Below are 27,545 nucleotides of genomic sequence, written 5' to 3'. Positions count from 1 at the left end.
GGGTAGCTGTTTATATGCTGTGATTAGGTTACTGATGGACACAGTTTCCTTACTGGGTGACATCTGAAGACAGTGGGATTGGGTTTATTTAATGGCATCAGGGTAGATTACACAGTAAAAAAAAAAATGAGCCATGTTTTGTCATTAATTTAATTCTGCTTAAGTGCTACTTTGTGTCGGTTGATGATGTTAAATCAACTCCTCATAAAATATGCTAAAACAGCTCCTAAACGTGGCCTGCTTTTCAATCATGCCTATGGAACAGCAAACTGACTTAAATCGGAGGCATCCAGACTTTTCCTCAGTTTTTCTGAAAACATTTTGACACCTATCCAGTAGGCTGGGCGATAAATCTATCTTGTCGATTAATTGGAATTTGCAACTTCAGAAGATTTAACTTTGGAAAGTCTAATTTTTTATTTTTTTGTCAATGCACTCTCCTGGGCTTCCATGAAACCTTGCACTATATCAGTCCGGAAAGGGGAAATTGTCTTGTTAAGCGCTCAATGTTGAATATATGGTTAGGAAAATATACTGTCAAAATACTCCAAAGAGAAAACCTTTTTACCCTAGAATGAGCAACTTTCATTTAATTTATTTCCAAATGAGATTATTGAAACAAAAGTATGTTTTTACTTTTCAGCTTTCTGTCTTTTGGGCTTTTAGTCGCTATGAAACAAAAGGGAAGAAAATCAATCAATCGCATTTGGTGAAAAAAAAAAAAAAAAAAGATGATTCTATTTTTAAGCTATATCGCCCAGCCCCACTATCCAGGAGTTGTTGTTTTTTATCAATTCTGGCGGCTCACACTTGTAGTTGTAGTGCAGCTGGTTTTAAGCACATGGAGGCCCATCCTCTTAGACGCACCTGCATCATGAGCAGACTGCTGCTGTAATCTCCTCATGATCCAGGTGACCAAGTACTCCACTCACACCAGCCAATAGCCTCCACCGATCCAGGACAATGGTGGGTGGGTCTGCGTGTGACTTAGAATATGCTTCGGAGGATGGGCCTTAGTGTCCTTTAAAACAGCAGCTCACCAGCAGCAGGTTGCTCTGTGCGAGCTACCAGAACTGAAAATAGACTCCTGGATAGTCGTTAAAACATTTTCAAAGAAACTGAGCAGAAGTCTGGTTGCCTCCGATTTAATACATTTCAATCCTTTTGCAGGAGACTATACATTTCAAAGCAATGAGGGGAACCCCCATAGTTCTTTTTTTCCCTTATAAAATGGAAAATGTGTCGTCCTCAGCACTAATCTCTGGTTGTTTTTGTTGCCTGCGTCTCCCAACAGACAGCCGTATCTGGATCAGATAATACAGTGCTGCCTCAGGCCAATGGTGAGAGTGTCTCAGCTGCTCCTACAGCCCTGGTTAGGCCAGGTGGGTGCCACATAAATCTGGTTTTGGGTGGAGATGGACCAGTTCAGAAAACTTTAAACTATCAAGCAAGTGTTGATTCTTGGTGACCACAGTTATTAATGGTTTTTCTGCTTTATTTTTAATTTCTTTCAGATGACGGAGGGAAACTTACGCCACCTTCTTTGTCACAGACCCCCGAGCTTCCTAAGGTCGACCCCATCATCCCTGAAGCCCCTTCCTCTCTCACTAAGGCGTCTACCCCCCCTCCACCCTCACAATCCACAAACACCCCTCTCAGCAAACCTGCACCTTCTGCCCCTGCTGCAGATGTGATGGATGCTCCCCCACCTCCAAGAGGACCCACACCCACCCCCCCATCAGCACCCGAGGTCCCTGCCTACCCTGCACCCCTCCCGGACCCCGTCCCCACCTGTTCTGCACAGAACAAAACGGAAAACGCGCACCACGAAGTAAAAGAGGAGGAATCCAGGGAGCAGGAGGCTAACGTAGACGAGGTAAAAGCCTCTTTAGACTCATCAAGTGCTCAGGCCCCGAGCGCTAACGGCGTGGCAGACATGGACCTAGAAAAGCCGGCGGTTACCTTACCCCCCACTACCTTGGAAGACACTATTGAATCTCCCATTGTTCAGCCCGAGGAGCTTCGTTTACAAAACGGCCTCCCACTCCCAGCTCCACAGAACCCCCACGGCCTTGCAGTCAACACGCCTGAGCGCGACGACAGCCCTATAGCCGAGCCGGACTTAAGTCAGCAGACTGTCCCGCTGAGCTCTGCTGCCGAGGCAGCCGCGGCACAAAGCGCTATGGCCGCACCCGAAGCTGTTGACCAAGTAGCGTCGTCTCCCGCTGTCGAAGAAGTTCCTACCGAAGCGGTTGTCCTAACAAAACCCTCTCAGGCGGAGGTGCAGGACGTGGTCACCAAGGTCGTCCCTGAAGTTAAAGAAGACGCTCCACAGCCCCAAACCGACGCCAAGGAGGAGACGCCATCTCCTACGGAGATAGTTTCCCCACCTGGTGACGCGTCTGAGACCATATCTGTTCCTCCTCCTCCCACAGCAGAGGAGAAGGAGGAAACTCCCAGTCCACCTACTGTCATCCCAACCCCTGTAGAAACTACTATGCAAGGTCAGTCTCTGTCTGAAATTGGAGCGTTTGTGTGACTTTAATTTTTGTTTTGATAAACTCTCTCAAAGCCTTTTCAAGCGTGTCAGTGTATCCTCTGAGATCGGTGCAGTGATCTGAGGCAGATTGTGCTCCTTTCTGTAGCTGCTGTGTCTGTGCCAAAGAAGAAGAGGAAGATGAAGGACCTGAACAAAAAGGAGGCGGTTGGAGACCTTTTAGATGCCTTTAAGGAGGTGTGTTCACTGGAACCTAGTTGTTAAGCATATATGGCCTGTTTTAAGTAATCTGCAGCTGGTTGCTTAATGGTGGACCAATATATTTATTTTGTGTTGGTTAAAGAGCTCTCTCAAAAGCAGACTGTTAAGATGGAGGTAGTGTGTATACCAGCTGTGCTGTCCTGAGTAAATCTGGAGACATTAGTTTGTGAGAAACAGCAACGGGTTCATTGAAAAGATCCAATCCAGAGAATGGGTTGTCTATCCAGCTACTGGAAAAATAGTAAAGCTCATTATTTTCAGCTCAACAACATTGGGATTCACATTTGGCGAAGTTGTTGCTCCTCTTCCGGGAGCGGTGCTGCAGTAACAGCCCAGCTTTCCTGCAGCTTCGCCTGAACGAAACCATGAGCTGCAGCTAGAAGCAGCTCTGCTAACATGGCAGCTACATCCAGGAAAAAAAAACAAAAAAACACATGCAACCCTCAGTTTCTACATCGGGGCTGCATTGTTCCTCTACTTCGTTTTCCCTAATTAATGACGTTAAAACATTGTCATATTGTAATTTAGGTTTTTTGCTCTTAACCAGAAATAACCGCGTGCCTTGAATAAATGTTGCCAGCGTATCAAAAATGGTATCCAGTATTTGTCTTAGTATCGTAGAGTTGGAGATCTTAGTATTGTGATGACGCAACACTACAGTCAATTTAACCTCATTATTCAAATTGGGGCAAAGAAGTATTTTAGGAAACCCAGCCGACGGTGTCGAGTCACTTATTCGTGGCATTCGCTCCCAGTTTTGTTCACGGCTTTACCGCCTTGCCACCATCTTACCTTCTAACACATGAAGGTTAAATGCTGGCGCTCAGTTAATCAGGACTAAGCAACTAGTGCCACCAAGTACGTTACAATTATAGAGCGCCTGAATGCATCATACTTCAGTAATAGGGGTGGGGATCTTCAGTCTGTGGTTTGATCGCGATGCAGGAGGCTACGATGCCGTTGTAAGGAGCTTTGGCATGGTTGGCGCAGTAGCCTTCTGGTTTACAGTGGTAAGTGAGATCAGCCTTTTTAATTCTGCCTCCAGGTGGAACCCTGTCGTATGGTTCCTCGTCTTTATGCTGGAAAGCTAGATTTTTTTCCCCCACCCCTGTCATATAATGCAATACATTTTATCGCAGTCTAAGCAGTTTCTTGTAATATGCCCATTGCGTGCACAGTGATATTGCAATAACGCTAAATTAGTGATGCGTTGTGCAGCTTGTCTGTGGTTTTTCTTTATTTGGTGTGTGGTGACAGAGAAGGAAGCCCAGAAGCTTGACCGCTTGACCTTTGCTGCTCGTCTTCCCTGTTCTGTCAGCACATTGTCTGCCAGCTGTAGATAAAGGCCACACACTTTTAAAATAGTCCACAAATAACGTTTAATATCAGTTTTAATTGTTTTAATATTCCAAACTGACTTTTCTGATGAAGGAACTGGTAGTTGCTCAACCGGAGCCTGAGCCGGCGCCTGTCCCGCCGCCAGAGCCTCAGCCCCCAGCTGCAGCCCCTCCTGCACAGGAGGAGTCAGACCTGACCTGGGAGGATAAGGAGGACAAGCTGGATGCGGAGAACATTCAGCCAGCCGCCACCGACAAGAAGTACCAGTACAAAGAGGGTGGGTCTCTGAACACTGATACTGCTGACGATCCTTAGTTAGCTCCGTTTGGGCTGGGTGGTGCTTGGGTTACTGACTTTTTTTTCTTCTGCTTCAGAACAATGGAAGCCAATTAACAAAGAAGAGAAGAAGAAATACGACCGAGAGTTTCTTCTTGGGTTCCAGTTCATCTCAGCCAGCATGAACAAACCCGAGGGTTTACCCGCCATCAGTGACGTCGTCTTGGACAAGGTGCCAACCATTTACTGCAATCCCAAACCTTTGGGTTGGGTCATTATGCTTTCACACCCCCTTTAACTCCATACAAGTTATACTTAAAAGGGACTTTATCAACTTAGATGATAAAGATGAAATTGTTCCACTAAAGGATTTAGCATAAACCATTCCTGGTTTCTCTTTGTTCAGGCAAACAAGACTCCTCTTCGCCAACTTGACCCCAGCCGTCTCCCAGGGATAAACTGTGGTCCTGATTTCACACCCTCCTTCGCCAACCTTGGCAGGCCTGGAATGGGAGGAGGAAGCAGAGGACCTGTGAGTGTACAGCCTCGGTGTGACCCGTCAAAGCATGCACAAATTTATCCGTCCGTTAATAAAACCGCGTCTCTCTGCCTCTCCAGCCCCCCGGAATGGGCATTGGAGTCGGCGGGCCCCGACGCTCTCAGCAAGTCCAGAGGAAAGAGCAACGGAAGATCATCACCAGCATGTCGCTCAACGACGACGTGCAGCTAAACAAGGCAGAGAAGGCGTGGACGCCCACAGTAAAGAAAACGACTAAGAGCCGGGAGCCAGAGGAGCCGCAGGAGAACGACCCCGAGCAGATGAAAACCAAGGAGCTCTTTAAGCGGGTCCGAAGCATCCTCAACAAACTCACCCCACAAAAGTTCCAGCAGCTAATGAAGCAGGTGCAAGAATTGACTGTCGACACAGAGGAGAGGTTAAAAGGCGTGATAGACCTCACCTTTGAGAAGGCCATCTCCGAGCCAGACTTTTCAGTGGCCTATGCAAACATGTGCCGCTGTCTTTCAGGGGTAAGTAGAGCCACATTTACCCACGCTGGCAACTCAAACCTTTCTCATAGAAATCAACTTAAATGCATTTTATTGAGATTTTTTGGTTATCAACCAACACAAAGTTGAACACAGCTGTGAAGTAGAGTGAAAAAGGAAATGTTTTAATCATTTTATTTTTTTACAACTGACAACGTTAAAAGTATGTCTTGTGCCTATATTCAACTTCCTTTACTTTGATACCACTCTATCAAATCAAGTGCAAACGTGAACAAACGGCATCATGAACGCAGCAGACAAGTCAGGGAGAAAGTTGTGGAGAAGTCGAAAGCAGGGTTGGGTTATAAGATGATATCTCAAGCTGTGAACATCTCACAGAGGGCCGTTTGATTCATCATCTAAAAATAGACAGTATGACTCAACTACAGACCTACCAAGACCCGGCGCTTAGAGAAGCAGCCAGGAAGCCTAAAGTAACCGGACGAGCTGCAGAGAACCACCGCTGAGCTCAGCTTGGTGATTCTGTCCGAAACACAACTATTAATTGTGCACTCCACAAATTTGGCTTTGGTGAATGGGCGGCACAGAGAAAACCGGAAATCGTCCCATTTGTTTTTTTCCCATAAACCCATTGAGGAAGATGTAGAAGGTGTTCTGGTCAGATGGAGCCAAAATAAACCTGCTGTTTGGAGAAAACTAACGTGGACGTGGTCATGAACAAAGATGGTAGTGGCACTAATCACCACGGTATGGCTTCTGTTCTGCAGCATCAGGCAAACCAGTCAGAAGTGATGAAAAATTGATGGAGCTAAATAAAGGACGATTCTGGGAGAGACCTTGTTTGAAGCTGAATAATAGAGACTGAGGAGGCGGTTTGCCTTCCAGCAAGACGAGGAGCCTGCAACATACAGCCAGAGCTACACAGGTTTACATCAACAGTATTCCAGCCTAAATGCAACCGGGAATCTGTGACAGGACATGAAAATAATTTTTTGAGAAACACTTTATAATCTGACTGAATCGGACCAAATTTGGACCAAAGAAGAATGAGCAAAACAAAAATCGGGTAAACCAAATACACAGCCTATAAGTAAAATAAAATAAATGTATCTACTGTTTTACAATTATTATTCCTAATAATGATGATTAGGAATAATAATAAATTTTAATAATAACAATCATCTGTGGACATTACTAAATGTGTAGGGGTCCCACTTAAAGAGCTCATTCTGAGGTTTGAGGTCCTAATGCATCAAAATGTGAAAAAGGTCAAGTGAAATAAATTCGCTGGTCAAAAGGAATGCTTTTTAATCAGAGCATAAAATCCAGTCGGTTAAACTGGATGAATATTGATGGGGTCGGCAGTAGAGGGGTGGATAATCAGTGTTGGCTGTGTTGGTGGTAATGAAATGAACAACAAGTGCGCTTGTTGGGCTTTAAAGAGATGAACCCAAAAACAGGAATGGTTTTGCTGGTGGAGAACACACATTTTCCCCACATTGTGCTTGAGTAATTTTCAGGAGTTTTGCACTCTGAGTATCGGAAGGAAAAGGGGGGTGTCTGCAAGGTTTGTGGGAGGAGTTTGTGAGATACTTGATTTGTCTGAATTAATTATTTTGGGTTGGATCGAAAGGAAGTCATGACCGTCCCATTTAATTATACTCCTTCCCTCTTCCAGGCCTCAAATTCTTTGACCTGTTACAAGCATCCAACAGGTTAAATGACTGTTTGATCAGTTTGGTTTATTTCATTCAATAAAACTTCCTGATAATCAGCACTAAAAGCTGAAATCTCATCATTTTACAGTCTATATCCACAGTACAACAAAAATTGATAAAAGCGTTACGGACTAAGCTACGGACATTGAAGACCTTGAGAAATAGTATATATTTCATGAAATAGTTTATTAAAACAAGAATGAACCTAATCCTTAAACTATATTCTGTCTCAGTGATGGAGCAATAACCATATTCGTAGGAAGTAAATGTTAAATTTGTACTTCATATGCATTTATTGGCGAAATGTGACCAAATGAGAATCTCGGCCATACTTGGAGGCTCCAGTGATGACCTCAGCTTAGTGCCACGTGTCTGGGCCACTGATCTAAATGATGGGATTGAGGAACTGAGGAGCCGTGTTGCACAATGCCAGATCTAGGGTTGTGTTGCCTGCTTTTCCCTTTCTTTCCTAACGTGTATTGTCGCTGCTTTTTTTTTTTTTTTTTTTTTCAGCTGAAAGTCACAACCCCAGATAAGCCCGGCGCCAACGTGAATTTCCGCAAGCTGCTGCTAAACCGGTGCCAGAAGGAGTTTGAGAAGGATAAAGATGACGATGAGATCTTTGAGAAGAAGCAGAAGGAGCTGGAAGCCGCCTCAGGGGTAAAGAAACCGGTTCACGATATTAGGATTTGGTACTGAACCCTTGCATAAACGCATACGAACTGACGTCAGCAGCTGATTAGGAAGTGTTTTTGTGGCACGATTCTGACACGTTTTGCTCTGATTAATATTTACTGGGAAGGGTTCTAAGAAATATCCACAAGATTGAAAGACTTGCTGCTAACTTTTCTTTTCCATCCAGCCAGAAGTGTGATTGTCGTTTTATGTTGCTGTTTCTCCCGTAGGAGGAGGTGAAACAGCGGCTCATCGAGGAGCTAGCAGACGCTAAAGACAAGGCCAGGCGGCGCTCTATGGGCAACATAAAGTTCATCGGCGAGCTTTTCAAGCTCAAAATGCTCACAGAGGTAATCATGCACGACTGCATTGTCAAGTTGCTCAAAAACCACGACGAAGAGTCTCTGGAGTGCCTGTGCAGACTGCTGTCCACCATCGGCAAGGACCTGGACTTTGAGAAGGCCAAGGTAACAGAAAACACGCAGATCTTCACCCAAAGCAGATATTTACAGTGACTAACTTCCTCAAACAGTACATATGCTGATGGGCGAAAACAAAAGAGCAAGCTTACTAAACCGCTGTGCCTGTCTCCAGCCTCGGATGGACCAGTACTTCAATCAAATGGAGAAAATAATAAAGGAGAGGAAGACCACCTCCAGGATCCGCTTCATGTTACAAGATGTGCTGGACCTCCGACGGGTAAATCCTCACATGTCCTGCTCTGTAAAGTGGGACCATCACAGTTAGGCTCATTTTATTTAGAGGTTGTATTTCTACAAGGGAACAGGGTGCCTGGATTCAACAAAAGCCTCCCTGGAGCCCACACTGAAGAATTTCACACACTTCTGTTTTGAAGACAAAACAGCGCTACGCCAAAATACATAGACAAGCTGGAGTCATGGTATTATGGCATAGATAAACCGCCCTTTTAACAATGAAATGTATTAGAACAGGAAGAAAACACAGTGGGCTAGATGGCTGAGCTCTTGTTTATTCTAAGTTATCATCCTCTCATTTTAAAAAAAGTTAAACAGGCAGATGGAGCGACTCAGTGTGGATGTAATCTGGTGCACCAGAGGGCTTTAGTCCTGGCACCACGAGTGAAGTGCTGCGTCGTCAGGCCGGTGTTATTAACCGTCTGGCTGGCAGTCAAAACAGTGAAAGAAGTTTACCAGACACAGCGAATGCCTTGTCGACTCCAGACAGCCTTACCGGCACTCTGAGTACGATGGAGGTCACATTGCATTGTGGGTTTGCAGTTATCTGGCATCTGGGATCCACATATTTTACTGCGGCCCAGCGTCTAAACCAGTGGGTATGGCCAAACCTTTTCCATTTATCCTTAAGGGAATTTATAAAGATTCAAATTGTAATGCCATCAAGTAGATGTTGGACAACTTGCTCATTCTGAAAAGTTGACGTTTGCTTTGGGTTCTCTCTCGGATGGCCAGCTCATCCCTTTAATATTACCCGTTTAGTTTAGGGAAATGTCCTAATCAGTGCGGGCTGAACATAGGGCTGAACGATTCTGCAAAATAATCTAATTGCGATTAATTTTCTTAATATTACGATTTAATGCAATTTTTTTCATTTCCAGTTGAATTCATCATGTCTTTTTAAACATATACAAACAACAAATCAATCTGTTTCCTCGTCGTGCAGATTAGTTGCTAAAACACCCACAGCATCTAAACTCGGAGAAGAAATGATTGCGTTCTGCCTACGAAATATTTCAACCAAAATTGCAATTTTGACTTTTCGCTGCATTAACCACAAGCAAAAAAAATGGCCTATAAATTAAGATGTTTGTAAAGAAGGACTATTTAAAACAAGAACTTTTAATGTTTCTATTAATCAGAATATTATTCAAGAGAACAGCTTTTAATTGATTTGGATATCAATCCTTGTTGAACATAAAGTGTAACCAGTCAATGTATTAAACTGATTGACCTGAACTTAATGCTATGTATGACTATATAAACTCTAAATCGAGTAATACAATTAGATTATCTCACTGCTGCAACTGTCTTCCCTTCCATGTGGAGGCAAACCCACTTTAAACATTTTACCGACACCTAATGGACGTGTCTAATTCCATAATTGTTACATAGCCAAAAATTGCAGACCTCTGCGATTTGGAAATTGCTTTTTCTTAAATCACGATTATATTAAAAATGCGATTAATTGTTCAGCCCTAGCTGAACAACGCTACTTGGTGTTATAAGGTCAATAATCCCTGATTGTGTCTCCATCCTCCCTCAGAACAACTGGATACCCCGGAGAGGCGACCAGGGCCCCAAGACCATCGACCAGATCCACAAAGAGGCCGAGTTGGAGGAACACCGGGAGCAGATGAAGGTGCAGCAGGCTCTCATCTCCAGAAAGGAGTCCGGTGGAGGCTCAGGAGGCAGAATGGGTGACAGAGGTTCTGGAGGTCGAGGTGGTCCTCACAACCAAGGTCGTGGAGCCGCGCCTCAGGATGAGGGCTGGAACACAGTCCCCATCTCCAAGAACCGACCGATCGACACCTCTCGCCTTAGTAAAATCACTAAGGTAAGAAATGAAGGGCCATTTCTGTTGAACATCACATTAAAGGCTGTGCCACTTCACCAGCACTTTAAAAAAAAAATCACCAATCAATTCCCTAAAAAGGACTCTCTTTTTCAGACTCCTGTTCTTGACTTGAACAATCAGCTGCTCGCTCCTGGAGGGAAAGGCACCTGGGGGAGCTGGGGGAAGGGGAGCAGCGGTGGCACCAGTGCCAAACCTTCAGATCCCGGTAGATTTCCTTGGTTTTATTACCAAGAGTCCATTTGCCACTAATGAGTTGGGATAGATGTAAGCAGAAACTCAGCTCTTATGTTGCTCTATCTGCAGGTTCAGAGTCTGGAAACCGTCCAGCCACCAGCACTCTGAACAGGTTCTCTGCCCTGCAGCAGCCTTCATCTTCATCTTCAGACTCGGACAGAAGAGTTCCTCAGAGGTGAGCGACAATTCCCGTTCCCCGGTTAATGGTTCGCGTTTTAAAACCAAGAGCAGCGTAGGACTGAGCCGTTTGTCTGACCTGCGCTGTAACTGCGATCCGCACAGAAACAGCTCGAGTCGAGAGCGCAGCGACCGCTTCGACCGCTCCGACCGAGGCGGCGACCGCTTCGACCGACGGGACGACCGAAGAGATGACCGCGACCGAAACCGGATACAGGTCACCAAACGGAGCTTCAGCCGGGAGAAGGAGGAGCGAAGCCGGGAAAGAGATCAGCGTGGCTCGACTGATCCGGTCCGCCGAGTGGCCAGCGTGACCGAAGAGCGAGACCGCGGCAGCGCAGAGCGAGACAAGAGCAAAGAGCAAGGTGATGAAGAGTTACAGGGAAAGCTGTTTTCTGCTGGAGAAGCTGCACTTCTGCTAACCTTCTCTGCCTCTGTTCTGTGTGGAAACAGTGAAACGGCAGGCGGCTGCCACTCCCCCGCCTCAGCAGACCCCTGCTAAGCCCGCGTTAACGGTTGAAGAGATGGAAAAGAAGTCCACAGCCATCATCGAAGAGTACCTGCACATAAACGACATGAAGGTACTGCGACACATCCCAGAGTTCCTCCACATATTAAACAGCCACAACTAAAACTCCGCGTCTCCCCCGCTGGTTCGCACAAACATTTATTAACACTTTTAATTTAAGTTCATTCCCATCTGAAAAACTCAGGCTTCAGCCGACGCTCAGCGGCCGGTATACGAAGAATAAATATGGCCGAATCAGCTCCGTGCATGTGTGTCCCAACAGGAAGCCCTGCAGTGCGTGCGGGAGATGGACAGCCCCGAGCTGCTCTTTGTGTTCGTCCGGAACGGCCTGGAGTCCACGCTGGAGCGCAGCACCATCGCCAGGGAGCACATGGGCCAGCTGCTGCACCAGCTCATCAAGACCGGCATCCTCCCAACACAGCAGTACTATAAAGGGTCCGTACAGAGAAGCTTAGGAGTTACCAAGTTAAAGGGATTTCACTTTGATTGCCACAGAGTTTTAAGTTGACAGAGAAAACTGGTGCAAAGTTTCCCCTCAGGTAAACAATAGAAGGTCAATTAGAGACGCACCAGTCAGATTTATTGGCTCTTTTCTGATATGATTTTTGCTAGATTTGACTTTCCAATTTCACTCTAAAACTATAATTTAAGACAATACAAGAATAAACCAACTATGTGTTCTGCCATTTCCTAAATATCGATTACAGTTACATTGTGAACTATCCATGGCATTAGTCTGGCTCAAACCACTGTCCCTGTTTATGCTCTGTAAAGCCGTGTTTCCCAACCTGGTCCTCGAGGCACACTGCCCTGCATGCTTTAGATGCTCCCCTGCTGAAGCACACCTGATTTCATTCCAAGGCTTTCACTGAACTGCAGTCACCTGATTCGCGGGTGTCGAGGCAGAGAAACATCTAAAACATGCAGGGCTGCGTGCCCCGAGGACCAGGTTGGGAAACACGGCTTTGGAGAAAATAGGTCTTTGCTCTGAGATTTTCCAAAAGGCTCAGGTTGAAAAGCAGCATGTTCCTTAACAAGTTAAAAGCTCAAAGATAAAACATCTGCTTGGCTCTACTCCGTTCAGCCTTCCTGTTAGCTGCTGAAAGTCTCGCTCTCTTTCAAGTCAGATTTTACCAAAATATTTGACTTTGAGTCTTCAGTCGGTAACAACTTCCACTCTGTCAGAGCTAATCGGACCAAACACCGGCTGCTGTTGGCCACCGGCTGAGGTTTCTAGCATCTCTAGTGTTGGTATTAGTCAGATAAAAACAAATCGACAAGGCATTAGAAATGTGTGAAAAGTTAAGCATCCTCTTGTAGTTTTTCTTTCTGCTAAAGATGCGACTAAATCATGAGCTGTTTTCTCTGTTGCCGTCGGTCTTGGTTCAGTAACAGGTCATTGAGTGTCTGTGTTGACAGGCTTATAATGACCCTGTATGTCATGAGCTATTAGATCATTTAAGGTTTAGAGAGAATAGGTAAATTATTATACTGTTACTTAGTTAATTTAATAATAAAGCTAAACATTAATGATGAGCTATGCCTCCAGGTTTCAGGAGATTCTGGAGGTGGCAGAAGACATGGCCATAGACATCCCCCACATCTTTCTCTACCTGGCAGAGCTGATCACTCCCATGCTGCACGAGGGAGGAATTCCCATGGGAGAACTGTTCAGGTGAGATCCAGGACCCACCTTAGATTTTCGATAAGCTTTGAGCCTTTTTTGTCGCCTTCTGTGAAGTTTCTAATGTTGTGCTGACCTCCTCAGGGAGATCTCCAAGCCTTTGATGCCTATGGGCAAAGCTGGAGTCCTGCTGGTCCACATCCTCACTTTACTCTGCAAAGAAATGGTAAGAACAGCATCTACTCTATGGGAAAGATAGCAAACATTTGTAAAGTCTCACTCTGGTGAAGCCAAACTAAAACAGGCGGTTGAACATTGTAAACTTATGATGGATAACCATGTGAGGTCTTTATTTGTGTTGGTCCATCACGCTTAAAGAAACAAAACCGTGCATTTTGATCCCACCAGAGCCATAAAAAGGCTGGCACCATGTGGAGAGAGGCCGGCCTCTGCTGGACAGACGTCCTCCCTGAAGACGTGGACGTCAACAAGTTTGTGACAGAGCAGGTTAGTCCGCTTGATACAACGATCTTAGCATCGACAAACATTATATGCTGCCTTTATCTCTAATTCTATTGGTTTTTCATTAGAAACATATGATGTACCAGAAGAGTTGAGCTCCTTGGTTAAAGCTAAAAACATCCAGTTTATGCATTCTATCTATACTGAACGTTCACACCAAATATATTTGTTTGGGCGTCAGAAAATAATAATAGAAACTGAGGCAGTAAAAAGTCTCAGAACTTCTTGCTCTTTTAATAATAATCTTGAAACATGAAGTAGTTCCTTCCCCACTTTATATGATGAGTGTTGGCGGTGCCAGCCCACAGTGTTTCTTTCCACTGTGGGCGACCGGAGTAATTACGCGAGCGTCTCAGGGAGCCTGAGAGAGCGTGCTCAGCATGCTGCGCTTCTCTCCGCAGAACGTTGAGTTCACTCTGGGCGAAGAGTCGGAGAAGAGCAGGAAGGAGATGAGCTCGGAGGAGCTGACCAAACAGCTGGACAGACTGCTTCAGGACAAGGCGGACAATGAGAGGATCTTTGACTGGATCGAGGTTCGTATGCAGCATCGTATTTATTTTACCTTTTTAGCTCCGCTAGAACGTTTTTAGATCTTAAGATTTGAAGGAAACTGCCAAAATCTTCTATTTACACATGTCTTTGCAGTCAGCAGGGTCATTCTCTCAGAAATATGCAGATATATGCTGACAGGTGTCAGGAGAACCGTCGGCACTTATATGGCCAGGCTTGCTTTCTCATTTTTATTCCCTCCTCTTTATACCTCCTTGGTTCACCTGTGGATCGGTATTTCTCTTTGTAGGCCAACCTGGACGAGCAACAAATGTCCTCCAACATGTTTGTCCGAACCCTGATGACCTGCGTCTGCCAGTCAGCTATTATCTGTGAGTACTCTTCTCATCAAAGACCATTTTTTGGTTAACTGGATATAATTCACTCCCAGCTATTATGAATATGAGCAACGACCTTAAATTGCCACTGAGCTGACCCCTGAGCCTGTTGTCCCTGCAGGTGAGAACCCCTACAAGGTGGACGGTGAAGTAATCAAGCTGAGGGCCAAGCTGCTGCAGAGGTACCTGAAGGACGAGCAGAAGGAGCTCCAGGCTCTCTACGGCCTGCAGGCCCTGATGGTGCAGATGGAGCAGCCTGCCAGTAAGCAGCTCACATTAGCCCCCATTACTGCCTAAAATAGCTAGATTCCTACCCCTTTACCTTGTTTTGTTACATTGGTCTGATAGCAACAACAGACTTCAATGGACCTTACTAGGATTTAGGTATTAGATCCACACAAACGGATTCATAATTGCAAAGTAGAAGGAAAAGCTTTATTTTTTTTCACAAGTAAGATCTAAAATGCCTGACAGCCAGTTGTATTTAGTGCTCCCTGAGTCAATACCTTCTTTATTTCTACTTAGGAAAGTAGAAGCTCAATCAGTCTAGAGGGAGAGCAGCTTTATCTTCCAGTCTTGTCAAAAATTCTCACGGGGATCCTGGTCTTCTCTGAGATGTTCACAGTTTGGCTTATTGTTTCATAGCCTAACCCTCCTTTAAGCTTCTTCACAACCTGCTCCCTGCCCCGTCTGCTGGGTTCCTGGCTTGTTCACTAATGTCCACTAACAACCCTCTCAGGCCACAAACTACTAATAATACTAAGGAAGGGACCTGCTAAAGGCAACTAGTTGGGCAGGGTTTTATTTAGTGGGGTCAGAGTAAAGGGGGCTTTTCAGATTCAACGAAGCTCATTTAAGTGCTTCAGAATTTAGGTTTGAGGTTGTCGCCTCCTTAACGTTTTGTGCGTGCCCTCCCATCAGATCTGCTCCGGATGTTCTTCGACACCCTTTACGACGAGGACGTGATCAAAGAGGAGGCCTTCTACAAGTGGGAGTCGAGCAAAGACCCCGCCGAGCAGCAGGGCAAGGGCGTGGCCCTGAAGTCCGTCACCGCCTTCTTCACGTGGCTCCGAGAAGCCGAGGATGAGTCCGACAACAGCTAGGAGCGCCGCAGGGACCCGCAGGATCCCTGGGAGGGCGGCGAATGTTTCGTGGACAGCTCAGAAGCGCCCGACTTGGCAAAAACAAAAAACAACCTTCTGCATAAACCGACAAAAAAAAAAATGAGAAAAAGAAATCTTCAAATGGGAGAGATTGTATTATGGATCGAACATTCGGTCATTTTCTCTGTTCCTTTTTTGTTTTGGGGTTTCTTGTATTTACCCGGGAAACAGAATGTTTTTTGTTTTTTTTGTTTTTTTCTGATGAGAGGACTACAGGATTAAATAGAGAGCATATATAAAAGAGATAATCGTTACAAGCTGCTGGAGATGCTGCAGTGATATTTAAGCTTGTTTGCGAATGGCTTTTTCTCAACACAGCAACACTATTCAAAGAGTATTTGCCTCTTGAGCGACAAAAGGCAAAGCTGATTGCTGATCCCATCTATATTTTTGACGAATTCATCCTCTATCATGTGGGCCGGCCGCGGCTCACAGTGCGTCTGATCTGCTCACTGCGCTTGTGTAGACCAGTAGCTTTTTGTTATTTCCAGTGTTGGCTGAGTGGAATGAGTGTTTTTTTTTTTTTTTATAAGAAAATAACAAAACTACAAAGAGAAGCAGCGAGGGAGGTCTGACACATTTCAGACACGAGCAACGATTGTGGATTAAAAAGGCTTGATGCGGACGGGAAAGGGTGCGATGCACGGCGTTTACAGGAGGACGACGTTTCCCGCCTGACTCTCGCACGCAGCCGTCCGGCTCGTCTCCTTCGACCTCAGAAACACGAACTGGACTGAGAAAGAGCCGGTTTGCAGCTGCAACCCCCTCCAGAGCCTGTCATCGGATTTTAAAAAAAGTGAAAAGTCACAGAAGAAATTTGAATAACGCCCACAGATGAAACGGAATCACTTTGAGATGACTTTTAAAAAAGGAAAAAAAAAAAAAAGAGAAAAGTTTAACAGCAAATTCTAAGGCCTTTTGTTGCTTCCACGAGTGGAATTTCAGGAGAGCTCTGTAAATACAAGATGGCTAGTTTTTCTTTTTTCTTTTCAAAGAAAAGAGGCTACTGTACGCCCTCTCCTCTGAAATGAAGTTTCAGTTTTTCCCTGTATTTATATTTTTCTCTCCTCAGCTGGCAGAAGGTGCTTGTAATTATCCAACCCATTGATTACAGTTTAATTGAGAAATTGTAAATACTTTTTTGCTTTACTTTATTAAAAAGATATTTAATTAAAGAAAAATGAAAGTGGACGCTGTTGCAGATGGAAGCTGATGATTTATTTTTATTTCATTTTTTTTGCCTTTTGCTACCCAAAACCAAGAAAGCTGGACCAGGCTGGCGTTTAGGCGCTCTGTGTCAGTGCGGGGAAACATGAGGTTTGCCTTTGAGCCGGACGTTGGGCTCCATTAGTTACTGCGGGGCGGAAAAGGAGACGGTGAGCTGGTTCTGGTTGCAGAGTGCTGCGGTCAGTGGAAGAGCTTATGTAACCGGTAACCTGGACCACAAGCCTGCGAGAACATGGCCAGACCTTCTGGTTGTTACGCCCACCCACCCACCCCCATGTTTTCAATGTGCTGACGGCACACAAATGGCTCCTCTCTAAACAGCTCTGCTGGAACACTCGGGGAACTCCAGAGAGAGAGTCCCTCAGCGTCTGGCTCCATGAAGCTGGCTGAGGAGGGAGAGAAAGGCTTGTGATTCTCTTTGGTTGTGGGGTTTCACTCTTCAGGCTTTAAGCACAGCAGCGGTCTATCTCTGAGACAAATCAACGACCCTGCACACGTTATTAGGATAGGTCCTGAACACAACAGGTCCAAATGTGTGGCTATTCTCTGATAAAATCTAGAAATCATTACTTAAATATAGAAGCTACATGATTAGGCATGTCATACTTTTTGTTTCCTAAAGGAACAAGGTTTACAGCTTTTTATCTAAGTTGGGTTGTGCAGCACATTCGACGTCTGTTGATTGGTCTGCAGCTACCCAGGCATTGCCATTTCTTCCCTTAGATTAATTTAATATCCAGCTACTTAGACCTGGGCCTGCTGCTTGTTTTGGTAAGTTAATGTAATAAACAGCAATGAAAAGGCTCAAATCTGTGACAAATCGGAAGCTGAAATCTATTTTATCTGAAAGGTTTGTTTTGCACTATTTGTATTCCCATTTTTTTTTTTTGGTCCAATCCCTCTGTGGGCCCTTGATTATGACCCCTGAGCATATCTAAATAACTTGAGTGACTGCCTGCTGGCACATGTAGTTTACGTCAGTCACACACTTCATTTCTCTAATCCACTACTTTGGGTTGAATATATAAACTTGTTTTAAATGGTTCCTTATCAGAGCGAGTACAAAACGCCCCCCCTAGCATGCACGAGTTGACACATGGTCTTTGCAGAATACTGCAGTAACCTACGAAATGGTAAAGGGGTGATATAACCAGCGCTCACTTGAAATTATTGCATTTTGGCAGTGAATACATTTTATGGAAAACAAAGCTTAAATGCGTATTTTATAGAAAGCTGCTTAACCTTTTGCAGATAATCAGACAGTTCTATTAATTTGGCTTTCTTTAGTTTTCCATTTAGCAAAGAACAAGCTTTATTTGCTGAAGATGTAAAGCCAAAATACACAGAAAAACAAAAAAGGTCTAGCTCTGTTTTTACACATCACTTGCTGCCATGAGCTGTTTTCAGCCTTAAACCGTTAGGAACCGCTGCTGTTTCTCTATTGTTTATACAAGTTTGTGTTTTTCATTTCTGCTGTGCTGGTGCTGCATTCATTACCAAATGGCAAAGCAGCTTTTTTTTTTTTTTTCCGATTTCCTGCACATCAATCTTTTCATCAATGTTGTAATTTAGGACACGAGCTGGAGAAAGAGGAAAAAAAAGAAAAAAAAACTTTCACGTGGCCTGATCTGGAACATTACAATTTTATTCAGCAAAAGAACTAAAATACAAAAATTTTGAGATCAAATGAGAGAACTAAAAGAAAAAACAGTTTTTATGCATGGTTTGTCTGAAAGAATGAGGGGGCCTTCATAATATTATGTCAGTTTACTACACTAAACATTTAGTGGTGAAAAATGTTTATAGAAAATCATAAGAGTTGATTAGGTTAAAGGATGTGAACACATTATGTCATGTGTTAACAATTTTTTTTCTAAATATTGCTGTGGAAAAGAGCTCCCAAGTTTCTGGTTTTATCGTTCAGGGGTCGATCAGAATCCTGTGGGTTTCTGTGGGGGAAAATTATTTTCACTTTTTCCAAATTTCATCATCACTATGAGACATTTATACCAAAATTGTGGCACTCATCTTGTGCACTCTTTGAGTGTAATCCTCAGTCTTAAACATGTCCCCTCGATAAGAAAACTGACCTATTGCTTCCTTGCTCTTGTCCAAGTCTGTGGTTTTATTTGGCCTGCATGTTTGTTGTTGCAGAACTGGTTTGATGCAACATCAGTCTGACTGATCTGGAGCGGAGACCTGTCTGTGGTTAAACATCATGGTAATCTGTGGTCCCTCTTGGCTGGAAGTCTTTTAACTCCTCAAATGCCTTCCTTTTCACATTTAAATCATTAAGTTGTGCTCCATATAAGGTGGAACTACAATGCTTTGGTCTGAATTCCTCCACAGCCCCTGGTTTCCCCTGTTCTGAGGTGTGTCTGAGGCTATGCCTACACAGAGCCCAAAACTGTATCTGCACAGAAAAGTTTGAGCGTAAAATTAAACCCGCATCAAGCCGGAGGAGCCTTTAATAGGCGCTGTAACACTGATGCCACGCCTGTGAGTAGCATGATGGCGCTGCCTCAGGAGTAAAGAATAAAGAAGAGCAGGGTGAAAACAACAAATGCAGGAGAGAGAAACCAGGCATTTGTGTGGACCAACGTTGAGGGGGTCCATGCAAATGCAGTAGAGGAGTAAAATCCACAATCAATTCAATAGTGTGTGAAACACCGGCGCAACTATATTGTTTGTGTTTGCTCATGCATGTTAATGGAGAGGCAAACTCTACTGTGGCTTGCGTGCATTAACCCGTCAGTCTGTAGCCGCTTATGCACATGGAGGGGGTCCAGATGATGCCACCACAGGGGGCTGCTTCAAACTTTCCACTCTGGGAGCTGCTTTCAAATGTCGCTTTCACGATCCCTTCATCTGGACTGGACCTCTTGTTTGGCTGTGTCGGACTAAAACGATTGTCGGACACAGCCAAACCCGTCTTTCAGTTGCCTGAGAACAACTTGTTTTGGTGCGGTCTCTTTAAATGCAAAGACGGTACTTCCCATCCCGCCTCCCTCCAGGTCGCAGAGTGTTCCACCCCATTCGGCCATTTTTGTAGTCTGCCGGGGGACGATGTAATGAATTGAATGGGTTAATACTTACTTAACTTATACTTGTAGCTTCAGCATCCCTGGGCTTGGATTGTAAAATTGCGAGAAAAATTATAAAAATGGCAGATTTCCAAACATGACCTTGTTTAAGAAAGAAAGAAATCTTTATTTGTCATTGCCTTTAACCCATCCCTCAGCGAGCAGTGGGCAGCTATCACAGGGCCTGGGGGGCAATCTGGGGCTAAGGGTCTGTGGGAGTTGACCCCAGAATCTCCAGGACACAAGAACAATGCTCTAACCACAAGGCCTCCTGTTTAAGTTAAGGCTCATAGTAGGTGTAGGTTTCAGAAGGAAACATGGCACTGACAGGCGGGGATACTCACCACTATACTAACGAGGAGCAGCGTTGGTTCAGAGGTATTAAGCAGCAGACAATAGCAAAAACTGAAAGGCTTGAAGAATATTATCTAAACGGAATGTATGCCTCCTAGAGACTCCAAATGCAAAACAAAATGTATTTAAGAGATGAACTTTGAATGATATGAACCCTCCAAGTAGCTGTATGACTGTAATTTAGTGCTTAAACGCCCTGAAGGACACACAAAGTGTTCATGCAAAGTCCTATGGCCAGGACTATATAGATCTCCTATGAATCCACCACTAGGTGGGCCTGTTTGTCTTGGATTCATGTAAGCTCCTCTAAGGATGCTCAGCTTTCCTCCTCCAGTCCAGGCGCATACAAGACCGATGGGTGGACACCAAGCTGAAACAATCCAGCAGCATACAAAACACAGGTCTGGTCTGCCGGGAGGCGCCTGCTGCATGCGTTTTTCTAAAATGTTCCTGATTTATCATTAGTTCTGCTTTATGTCCTGGAGTTTTTTTTTGTTTTAGATATATACGGTTCAGGTCAAAATTATTCACAACCAAGGCAGATTTAGATTCAAAATTCAAATTTCTATTTCATTTAATCAATAAATAATTTCATGATTGGACCTGAGTCAGGTGTTAAAACAACAAAAAGAACAGTCACTTTAGAAAAAAAGTAATTTATTTAAAAAAAAGCCAATTTGTTATATCCTTTTCACCTTTCAGTGAAAAAGAATCTTAATTGACGTTATAGTGATCAATCCCCTTATACTTCCTGACCATTTTTTTTTTTCCATCGGCTCCAAGTCTTTGCTGTTGGAAGGCCTCCTTCCCATCACCTCAGTCCTTATCCCTATCCACAGATTCTTTATCAGATTCAAGTCGGGACTCTAACTGGGCCGTACCAAAACATTCACATTATTTTCAGGGGGAAATATTATGTCTGTCATTGAAATAGTTACTTAAAACCCTGATCTGGTGGGAGTATGGGAAATTTGGGGCTGAACTGTGACAGAAAGCATTGGTTTGTATCAGAAATCTCAGAGCCAGAGAGGGGAGTGGGTTCAGTAAGTCCTCAGCTAGAAATAGAAAGTGTGGTTCTGGACCGCTCCAGATTCTATCTTGGCCCGAAAGGAATCAGCAAGCTGACTTGCACAAAGTAAGCCCAGTGTTCCAGCACCACATGTCTTTCAGCCAAACTCTGATGGTTTATACCACCGGTACCTTTTCACTTTGTCCACAGCAGAACTTCTGCTTCTCTGAAAGTCGACCTCTCCACGTAAGACGTAACCAGAGTGGGGCCATCATTTTTAATTAGCTGGACCGAGGGCTCTGTCTTCAGCCTGCTTTCAAAGTCAGCTGGTCTCAGGTTTCACATATTCCCATGGCTAAAAATCTCACCGTGACCCACTCTTACTCTGAATACTTGTCAACTGGCCGAGATAATGTAGAAGCTCCTCAATTTACCTCTTAGTATGGAGCCTCTAGCTCAGGATTCAGGACTGTTATTCCCCACACTTCTAATTTAAGGGGTTCAGATGTTTCCTTCATCACGCCTCTAACTCCATTAACAGGTTACGTAGTGATTAAAGTAGAGGTTGTGGACCTTTTCCGCGTGGCTTTACCATACCATACAATCTTTATTTATAAAGAGCTTTTAAAAGTGGGCAGTGAAGGAGTCTCTCTTATGTGCTGGGGCAGGTTATTCCACAATTGAGGACCAACAATAGAAAAGTCTCTGCCCCTCTTAGAGCTCGGTACCTCCATGAGATGCAGTTCAGCTGACCTGAGGGGCTGAGAGGGGGAGTAGGGATGAAGAAGCTAAGAGAGGGGCAAAGTCATTTGAGTACTTAAAAATAAGAATTTTAAAATGAACTCTAAAATGTACTAGAAGCAAATTAATATGCTCTGTTTTTGGAGTATGATGTCTTTGGGACTGAAGAGGAAATATGTTGCTTCTTGTACCAACTTTCTTTTCCTCTTGAGAAGTTGGTGCTTTACAAAATATATAATTTAAGAATAATAAAAAATAGATAGACTATGGTTTATATTGGAAAGATACAGCTCCACTCTGTTAAACACTGTTGAGCTGAACTTGCTTCATGCAAGTGCGCTGAATTGGCCTCTAGAGGGCACCAACCCTTTGCTTTTATAGCTCCCATGACCAGCTTACAGTTGAAGGATGTGTTACAGGCAGTTTAAACTGTACTTTGAGGAGAAATAATGAGCCTTAACATATTTGAAGGATTTTGTTTCATGTAGAACAGAAACTGCTGCTGATCACCAGACGGAAACCATTTCTCTGGTGCAGCTTCGTGGGTCAGCATGAAACATAAGCTTTTCAGTCTGTCTGTTATTGTGGCAGTTTTTTTTTAAATCATCCTAACACATGTGCATTTCAATCTTAACCGGTCTGTCAGGTAATCCTCATTAGTCTTCTGTAGACCTTTACCTGAAAGGAGCCTGCTTCTTACCAAGACGTGAAAAATCTAGCCGATTAGTTTTAGACTCTATTAGCCGTGTTCTCTCTGGAAATGAGTTTGTGGTGACTTGAAGGATCGTGGGTGGGTGGATGGGAGGAAATGAGCTAGATTGATCTCAAATTTAAACTAGATCAACAACATTAAACCACTAGCTTAAGGTGGACACACCCACGCCGTCCATTTAGGTCATAAATAGTTCCAGTTTACTGGGCTATACTAAACGCGCAATTTACTGTTTCATGAGATCCAGTAAAGTTGTTCTTGTCCTAATGTCGACTTAAGGCTTTTTATTCATGCTAATGGTGTAAAAACGAAATTGTAAAAACAGTGGTGTCAAATGTGGCTATCACTGTAAGTATAGTGCTTTGAAGAAGTGTTTGTTCTCTTTATTCTGTTTTTGCTTTTTCAGCTCACTTCGATGTCTCAAATCACCAAACAAATTTTAATATAATGCAAAGATAACCTGAGTAAACACAAAAAGCATTTTTTTTTTGTGATGAATTAATTTTTACAAGGGAAAAAAGCAGGCCAAACCAATCTGGATCTTCATTAAAATATAACTGCCCCTCTTTGTTAAATCCTAAATTTATTGTGATAAAAAAAACAATCATTTTTTGCTCTATTTTACTAGCCACAGCCGGACCTGATTACCGCCTGACACGTAGAATCAAGCCGTCGCTTAAGCCGACAACATGAATTAGGCTAAAGACTTAAATAATAAACACACTATGACTTGATCTTACGACCCATCCATTTGTGACCTTTAAAGGTTAGCTCAGTTTTTTTAAAATGAAGGTTCTGTGAAGGTCCTCGTACTGTGGTAGAAAGATTTCATGCCTCTGTGAGCTTGTTGAAAATGGAAATAAAGAATCTGATTGGTGGAAGCTAGTGAGACCTACCCTGGCTGTTTTAACCGACTCTAACTCAAACGGGAAATGTTCAAGTCAGTGGGACAGAGCACTGTGTTGGCCGATAATAAAGAGTCTGCCATTACACAACAGACCATTCTTATATCTAGTGCTGGTAAGGAAACAATTACTGGTAATAATTTGACATAACTTTACTTTTCACTTCATATTTTTAGAACTTCGGTTAGAGTTGGAGCCAATTTTAAACTAATCTAACACCCTTCAGCCTGGAACAAAGACATAATCAAGAGTCTCTATCGTCATTATGTAACCATAATGAAATATTGGTCAGACACTGGCTCAGAATCTACATGTAACACACAGCCATAGATCAACGACAGCCAGGGAGACACAAACAATGACCCTCAAAAATAAAAAAAACACGATATATAAAAAGAAAGCTAAATTTTAAGGGTAAGCTGAACAGCAGAATCCTCAAGTCCAAAAAGACAAATAGCAGTCGGTGTGCAGAGCGATGTAAAACACTGTGTTCCAGACAAACACTCCCAAATGTTAGTTTAGCTAAATGTTAACCTTTAAACATTTTGTGTGCTCCACTAACTTTGTCGTACACCTCCACAAAAAAGTATTTTTACTGACTTCAGCTGTAAGGTATCTTTAAGAGAGTTTAATAGCTGAATTAGTGTTTAATGTGGGGTTAATACTGATTTTTAACAGCTCTCTCTCTCTCTCTCTCTCTCTCTCTCTCTGTGTGGAACATTCATTAAAATTTGAATTTTGTGCACTTGAGCAGACGGTGAAGGAGAAGCAGAGTGTGACAGGTGAATGGGTTGGTGTGGCAGTCTGTGGAGCGAGTGGAAGCGGCTGACATGTTGTTAATGATGCTGCATCACAGCTCCTCCCCGGTGTGGCTCTCTGCAGCCTGCACAACGACAGACTGTTGCTCACCTCACACCATCTGCCGTGGAGTTTATGATTCATGACACCGTCATATGAGCTCGTTACTTTCATAATGACGTAGGTGTTTTTTTTTTTTTTGGAAGCATCAATGGTCAAGTTGGGTCATGGTCCTGTTTTAGTTTTGATTCTGAGATAAACGATGGCTGTTCTGCTGACAGGCTGACCGACCACTTTCACATCTTGTAACCAAAGTGCAGAGATAGGTGTCTGCATATAGGTGAGTATCAGTAAATTCAGCAAGGAGAATGAGTCATGTGCTGAAGGGACAAAGACACGGTGCTTTTGTATTTAGCCCCCTTTACTCCAATCCACCTAAATAAAGTCCAGTGCAACCAATTTCTTTTAGATATCACATAATCAGCATACATTCACTTGTTTGCTGGGCTTTGTGTATCCCAGTGATCTCACATCCCCACACTTTAGCATTGGCTGCTAACACTGGCATTTAAATTACGTTTCACTGGACTAAAATAATCTTAGTGCCTATTATCATTATGATTCGTCTCTTATTTGGATACGAAAACACAAAAAACATACCACACCAGCAGGTATCTGATTCTGATTTTATTAGATGTCCATCTGTCAACAAATGCTGAGTCCAAACTTAACATATTAAATACCCACTGTACGTATAGTGCAGCTAAAACCACTTCCAGAACAGCCCGATGTGGTTTCATGACTATACAGGATCTAAGGCAAAAGACTCCATGCACTCATTAGGCTACACTAATGGGAACTTTGTGAACAACACATGGATTTACATGTCATGATCTGGAGAAAGCCCAGGATTTCTGCAGAAGGATATTAGATTATTTAACAGAGTATGGAAGCGAGTAGAGTACGTTATCGTGAAATAATTACCAATGATTATTTCCAAATGGTGTGTTCACACCGGATCGCCCGCCATTGGATGCCATTGGATGCTTGACATTTTGCCTTTCTCTCGCAAAAACAATCCACGCTGACAACGCAGCCATTTTCCCCCAGCCACCTTCACCATGTCATCAAATAGTAATTCATTTTAATTCAGTTTTATTTATATAGCACTAATTCACAACACATATCATCTCAAGGCACTTTACAAAGTCAAATTTAATCAAATCAGACAGATTGGTCAAAAAGTTTCATATCTAAGGAAACCCAGCAGATTACATCAAGTCTTGACAAGCAGCATTCTCTCCTCATGAAAGAGCGTAGAGCCACAGTGGACAGTCGTCTGCATTGTTGATGGCTTTGCAGCAATCCCTCATACTGAGCAAGCATGAAGCGACTGTGGAGAGGAAAACTCCCTTTTAACAGGGAAGAAAACCTCCAGCAGAACCAGAACCATGCTTAGTGTGAACAGCGTAAGAGTGTTTATCTGCTTGCTGCGTCTGTTCAACTCTCAGAGCAGCGGGGATGGCTTTTACAGAGCGGGTCACAGTGCTGTATGTAATGTGGAAACCCAAACAACGGTGCCCACCAGATCCTCCAGACACACACCCGGTTTGGTTATTACCACCACCTGTTGCTGTGTCTGGATGAGGATCACTTCCAGCAGGATTCCATATTTTCAGGACAGAACATGATGTGCTGCTGCCTAGAGTAGGGGGACACATCTCCACCCGGGGCACAGACCTCTCTCCGTGACAACTTCAGGCTTTTCAGTGAGTAAATCCCTCATTACTTTAGAGAAATATAACCTAATTGTACTGTCTAAATACATAACAAATAAAGAAACATTTTTGTGCATCAATATGACGTTGAAGAGCACCCTTAACACAACATAAATTGGCTGAAAAGTTTAGATTTTTGAACTCCAGCAAAGTTTCGCTTTGCTCTGTTCACATTTTCGCTACCCTCTATCTGTGCACCTACCACACCTTTCGCAGTTTATCTTTGCTCTGTTCGACAAAATAGCACCATTCGCATCACTCTAAACATGCCAGTCTTAAGATGTGTTCAGTGTGAACATACCTTAAGACTTGCTGGTCACAAAAAGCAGATACTGTCCTGTTCTGACACCACACCCATGTGAAGTTGTCATTTCCCGCTACCTCTCTTGTGTTTTCAGCGGCTAAAAGTGAGATGTAAAGCTGCAAGTACTAGAACATAAAATATGTGTTATTTTTTTTAATCTTTCGACATTTTTAGTTAATAAAGGTATTTAATTAAACTGTAATGGCAGTTTTTCCTAACAATACCAATTCATTTTAGTTGTCTTCCTAGCAACTTTGCAGCATGATAATTTCTACTAAGTTCCACCTTATTTAATGAAAATATGAACTTATTCAGAGTTCAGGAATCCAGATTCAGAAAATAAAAAGCGGGTCCAGAGATTGGTTCCAACCATTTGCATTTCAAGCTCCAAGCATAGACAGGGACTAAAACCACCTGGTTAAGTGACCAGGATGAATGAAAACCAGGCAGGGTTTTTACTTTCCTGAAACCAGATTCTCCACCTCTGATTATTTTCCTATCAGTTGCGCAATGATTATGCAACTGTACAATATCTATTTTTTATATGTTGCAAATTTGCCCTTACTGTAAGTCTCTTAGTCAGATTTTTTGTCTATAGTTTTTACCTTTGTGTGCATCTGCATGCTTGCATTTGCATTTCACGTTGCTGCTGCGAAGGCAGATGAATTTCCCTACGCAGGGCTAATAAAGGTTGTTTCTCTTCTATTATGTTTTCCATTTTTCATCGTTTTCTGCTGGCAGATCTGCAGGACAACTGCAGTTCTAGGTGTGGATGCAGTTTCCCAGCAATCTGCTTCACCTTCATGTCCTGCCATCATCTCCTTCACTGTCTCATCATCTTTTGACATTTTTAAATTAGATCAGATATATTTTTTTTTGATTCAATGGTCAAGTAATCAATTTGTTTGTACTTGTACTTGTTTGTACTGTTTCTTTGTTTGATTTTTTTGGTATTCTGCATTTTTTTTAATTAAAAAGTACATTTAGTTTCTTTATGTTTATGCTGTTGATTTCTGATTGGGTTTACCTGATAACACATGAAAAATAAGTTTGTTAATCACTGTAGTTGTTGTGCAGTCATAAAGTAGCAACTCCGGCTAGATGCAGATTGGTTAAAAATAAAATGTACCCGTGTATGAATCCAGCACAAA

General features: G+C 43.3%; 1 protein-coding gene and 1 non-coding gene across 10 annotated transcripts in view; both read left to right on the top strand.

Annotated features, from left to right (window-relative positions):
* LOC105926754 (eukaryotic translation initiation factor 4 gamma 1) overlaps positions 1 to 16,691 on the top strand; it is a 53,628-nt gene extending 36,937 nt beyond the window's left edge. For 7 of the 9 annotated variants that reach the window (XM_036150082.1, XM_036150081.1, XM_036150080.1 and 4 more), the window contains 23 exons: positions 1,295 to 1,382; positions 1,515 to 2,504; positions 2,646 to 2,734; positions 4,190 to 4,373; positions 4,471 to 4,604; positions 4,779 to 4,904; positions 4,991 to 5,401; positions 7,612 to 7,758; positions 8,004 to 8,240; positions 8,368 to 8,472; positions 10,036 to 10,326; positions 10,441 to 10,552; positions 10,651 to 10,756; positions 10,864 to 11,123; positions 11,212 to 11,339; positions 11,550 to 11,722; positions 12,837 to 12,962; positions 13,056 to 13,137; positions 13,320 to 13,418; positions 13,835 to 13,966; positions 14,233 to 14,314; positions 14,442 to 14,582; positions 15,242 to 16,691. In XM_036150082.1, the coding sequence (XP_036005975.1) occupies positions 1,295 to 1,382; positions 1,515 to 2,504; positions 2,646 to 2,734; positions 4,190 to 4,373; positions 4,471 to 4,604; positions 4,779 to 4,904; positions 4,991 to 5,401; positions 7,612 to 7,758; positions 8,004 to 8,240; positions 8,368 to 8,472; positions 10,036 to 10,326; positions 10,441 to 10,552; positions 10,651 to 10,756; positions 10,864 to 11,123; positions 11,212 to 11,339; positions 11,550 to 11,722; positions 12,837 to 12,962; positions 13,056 to 13,137; positions 13,320 to 13,418; positions 13,835 to 13,966; positions 14,233 to 14,314; positions 14,442 to 14,582; positions 15,242 to 15,423 (4,425 nt within the window). In that variant the 3' untranslated portion in view covers positions 15,424 to 16,691. The remainder of the gene's footprint in view (positions 1 to 1,294; positions 1,383 to 1,514; positions 2,505 to 2,645; positions 2,735 to 4,189; positions 4,374 to 4,470; positions 4,605 to 4,778; positions 4,905 to 4,990; positions 5,402 to 7,611; positions 7,759 to 8,003; positions 8,241 to 8,367; positions 8,473 to 10,035; positions 10,327 to 10,440; positions 10,553 to 10,650; positions 10,757 to 10,863; positions 11,124 to 11,211; positions 11,340 to 11,549; positions 11,723 to 12,836; positions 12,963 to 13,055; positions 13,138 to 13,319; positions 13,419 to 13,834; positions 13,967 to 14,232; positions 14,315 to 14,441; positions 14,583 to 15,241) is intronic. The other 2 variants (XM_036150086.1, XM_036150077.1) reach the window with 1 other exon arrangement.
* Positions 7,438 to 7,512, top strand: LOC118566832. The gene has a single exon (XR_004933319.1). It is a non-coding gene; the product is annotated as a small nucleolar RNA SNORD66 (small nucleolar RNA).
* Positions 16,692 to 27,545: the final 10,854 nt, after the last annotated feature.

The sequence above is a fragment of the Fundulus heteroclitus genome, chromosome 18 (genome assembly GCF_011125445.2).
Source record: "Fundulus heteroclitus isolate FHET01 chromosome 18, MU-UCD_Fhet_4.1, whole genome shotgun sequence".
NCBI classification, from domain to species: Eukaryota; Metazoa; Chordata; class Actinopteri; order Cyprinodontiformes; family Fundulidae; genus Fundulus; species Fundulus heteroclitus.
This window is presented reverse-complemented; position numbering and strand designations above follow the sequence as displayed.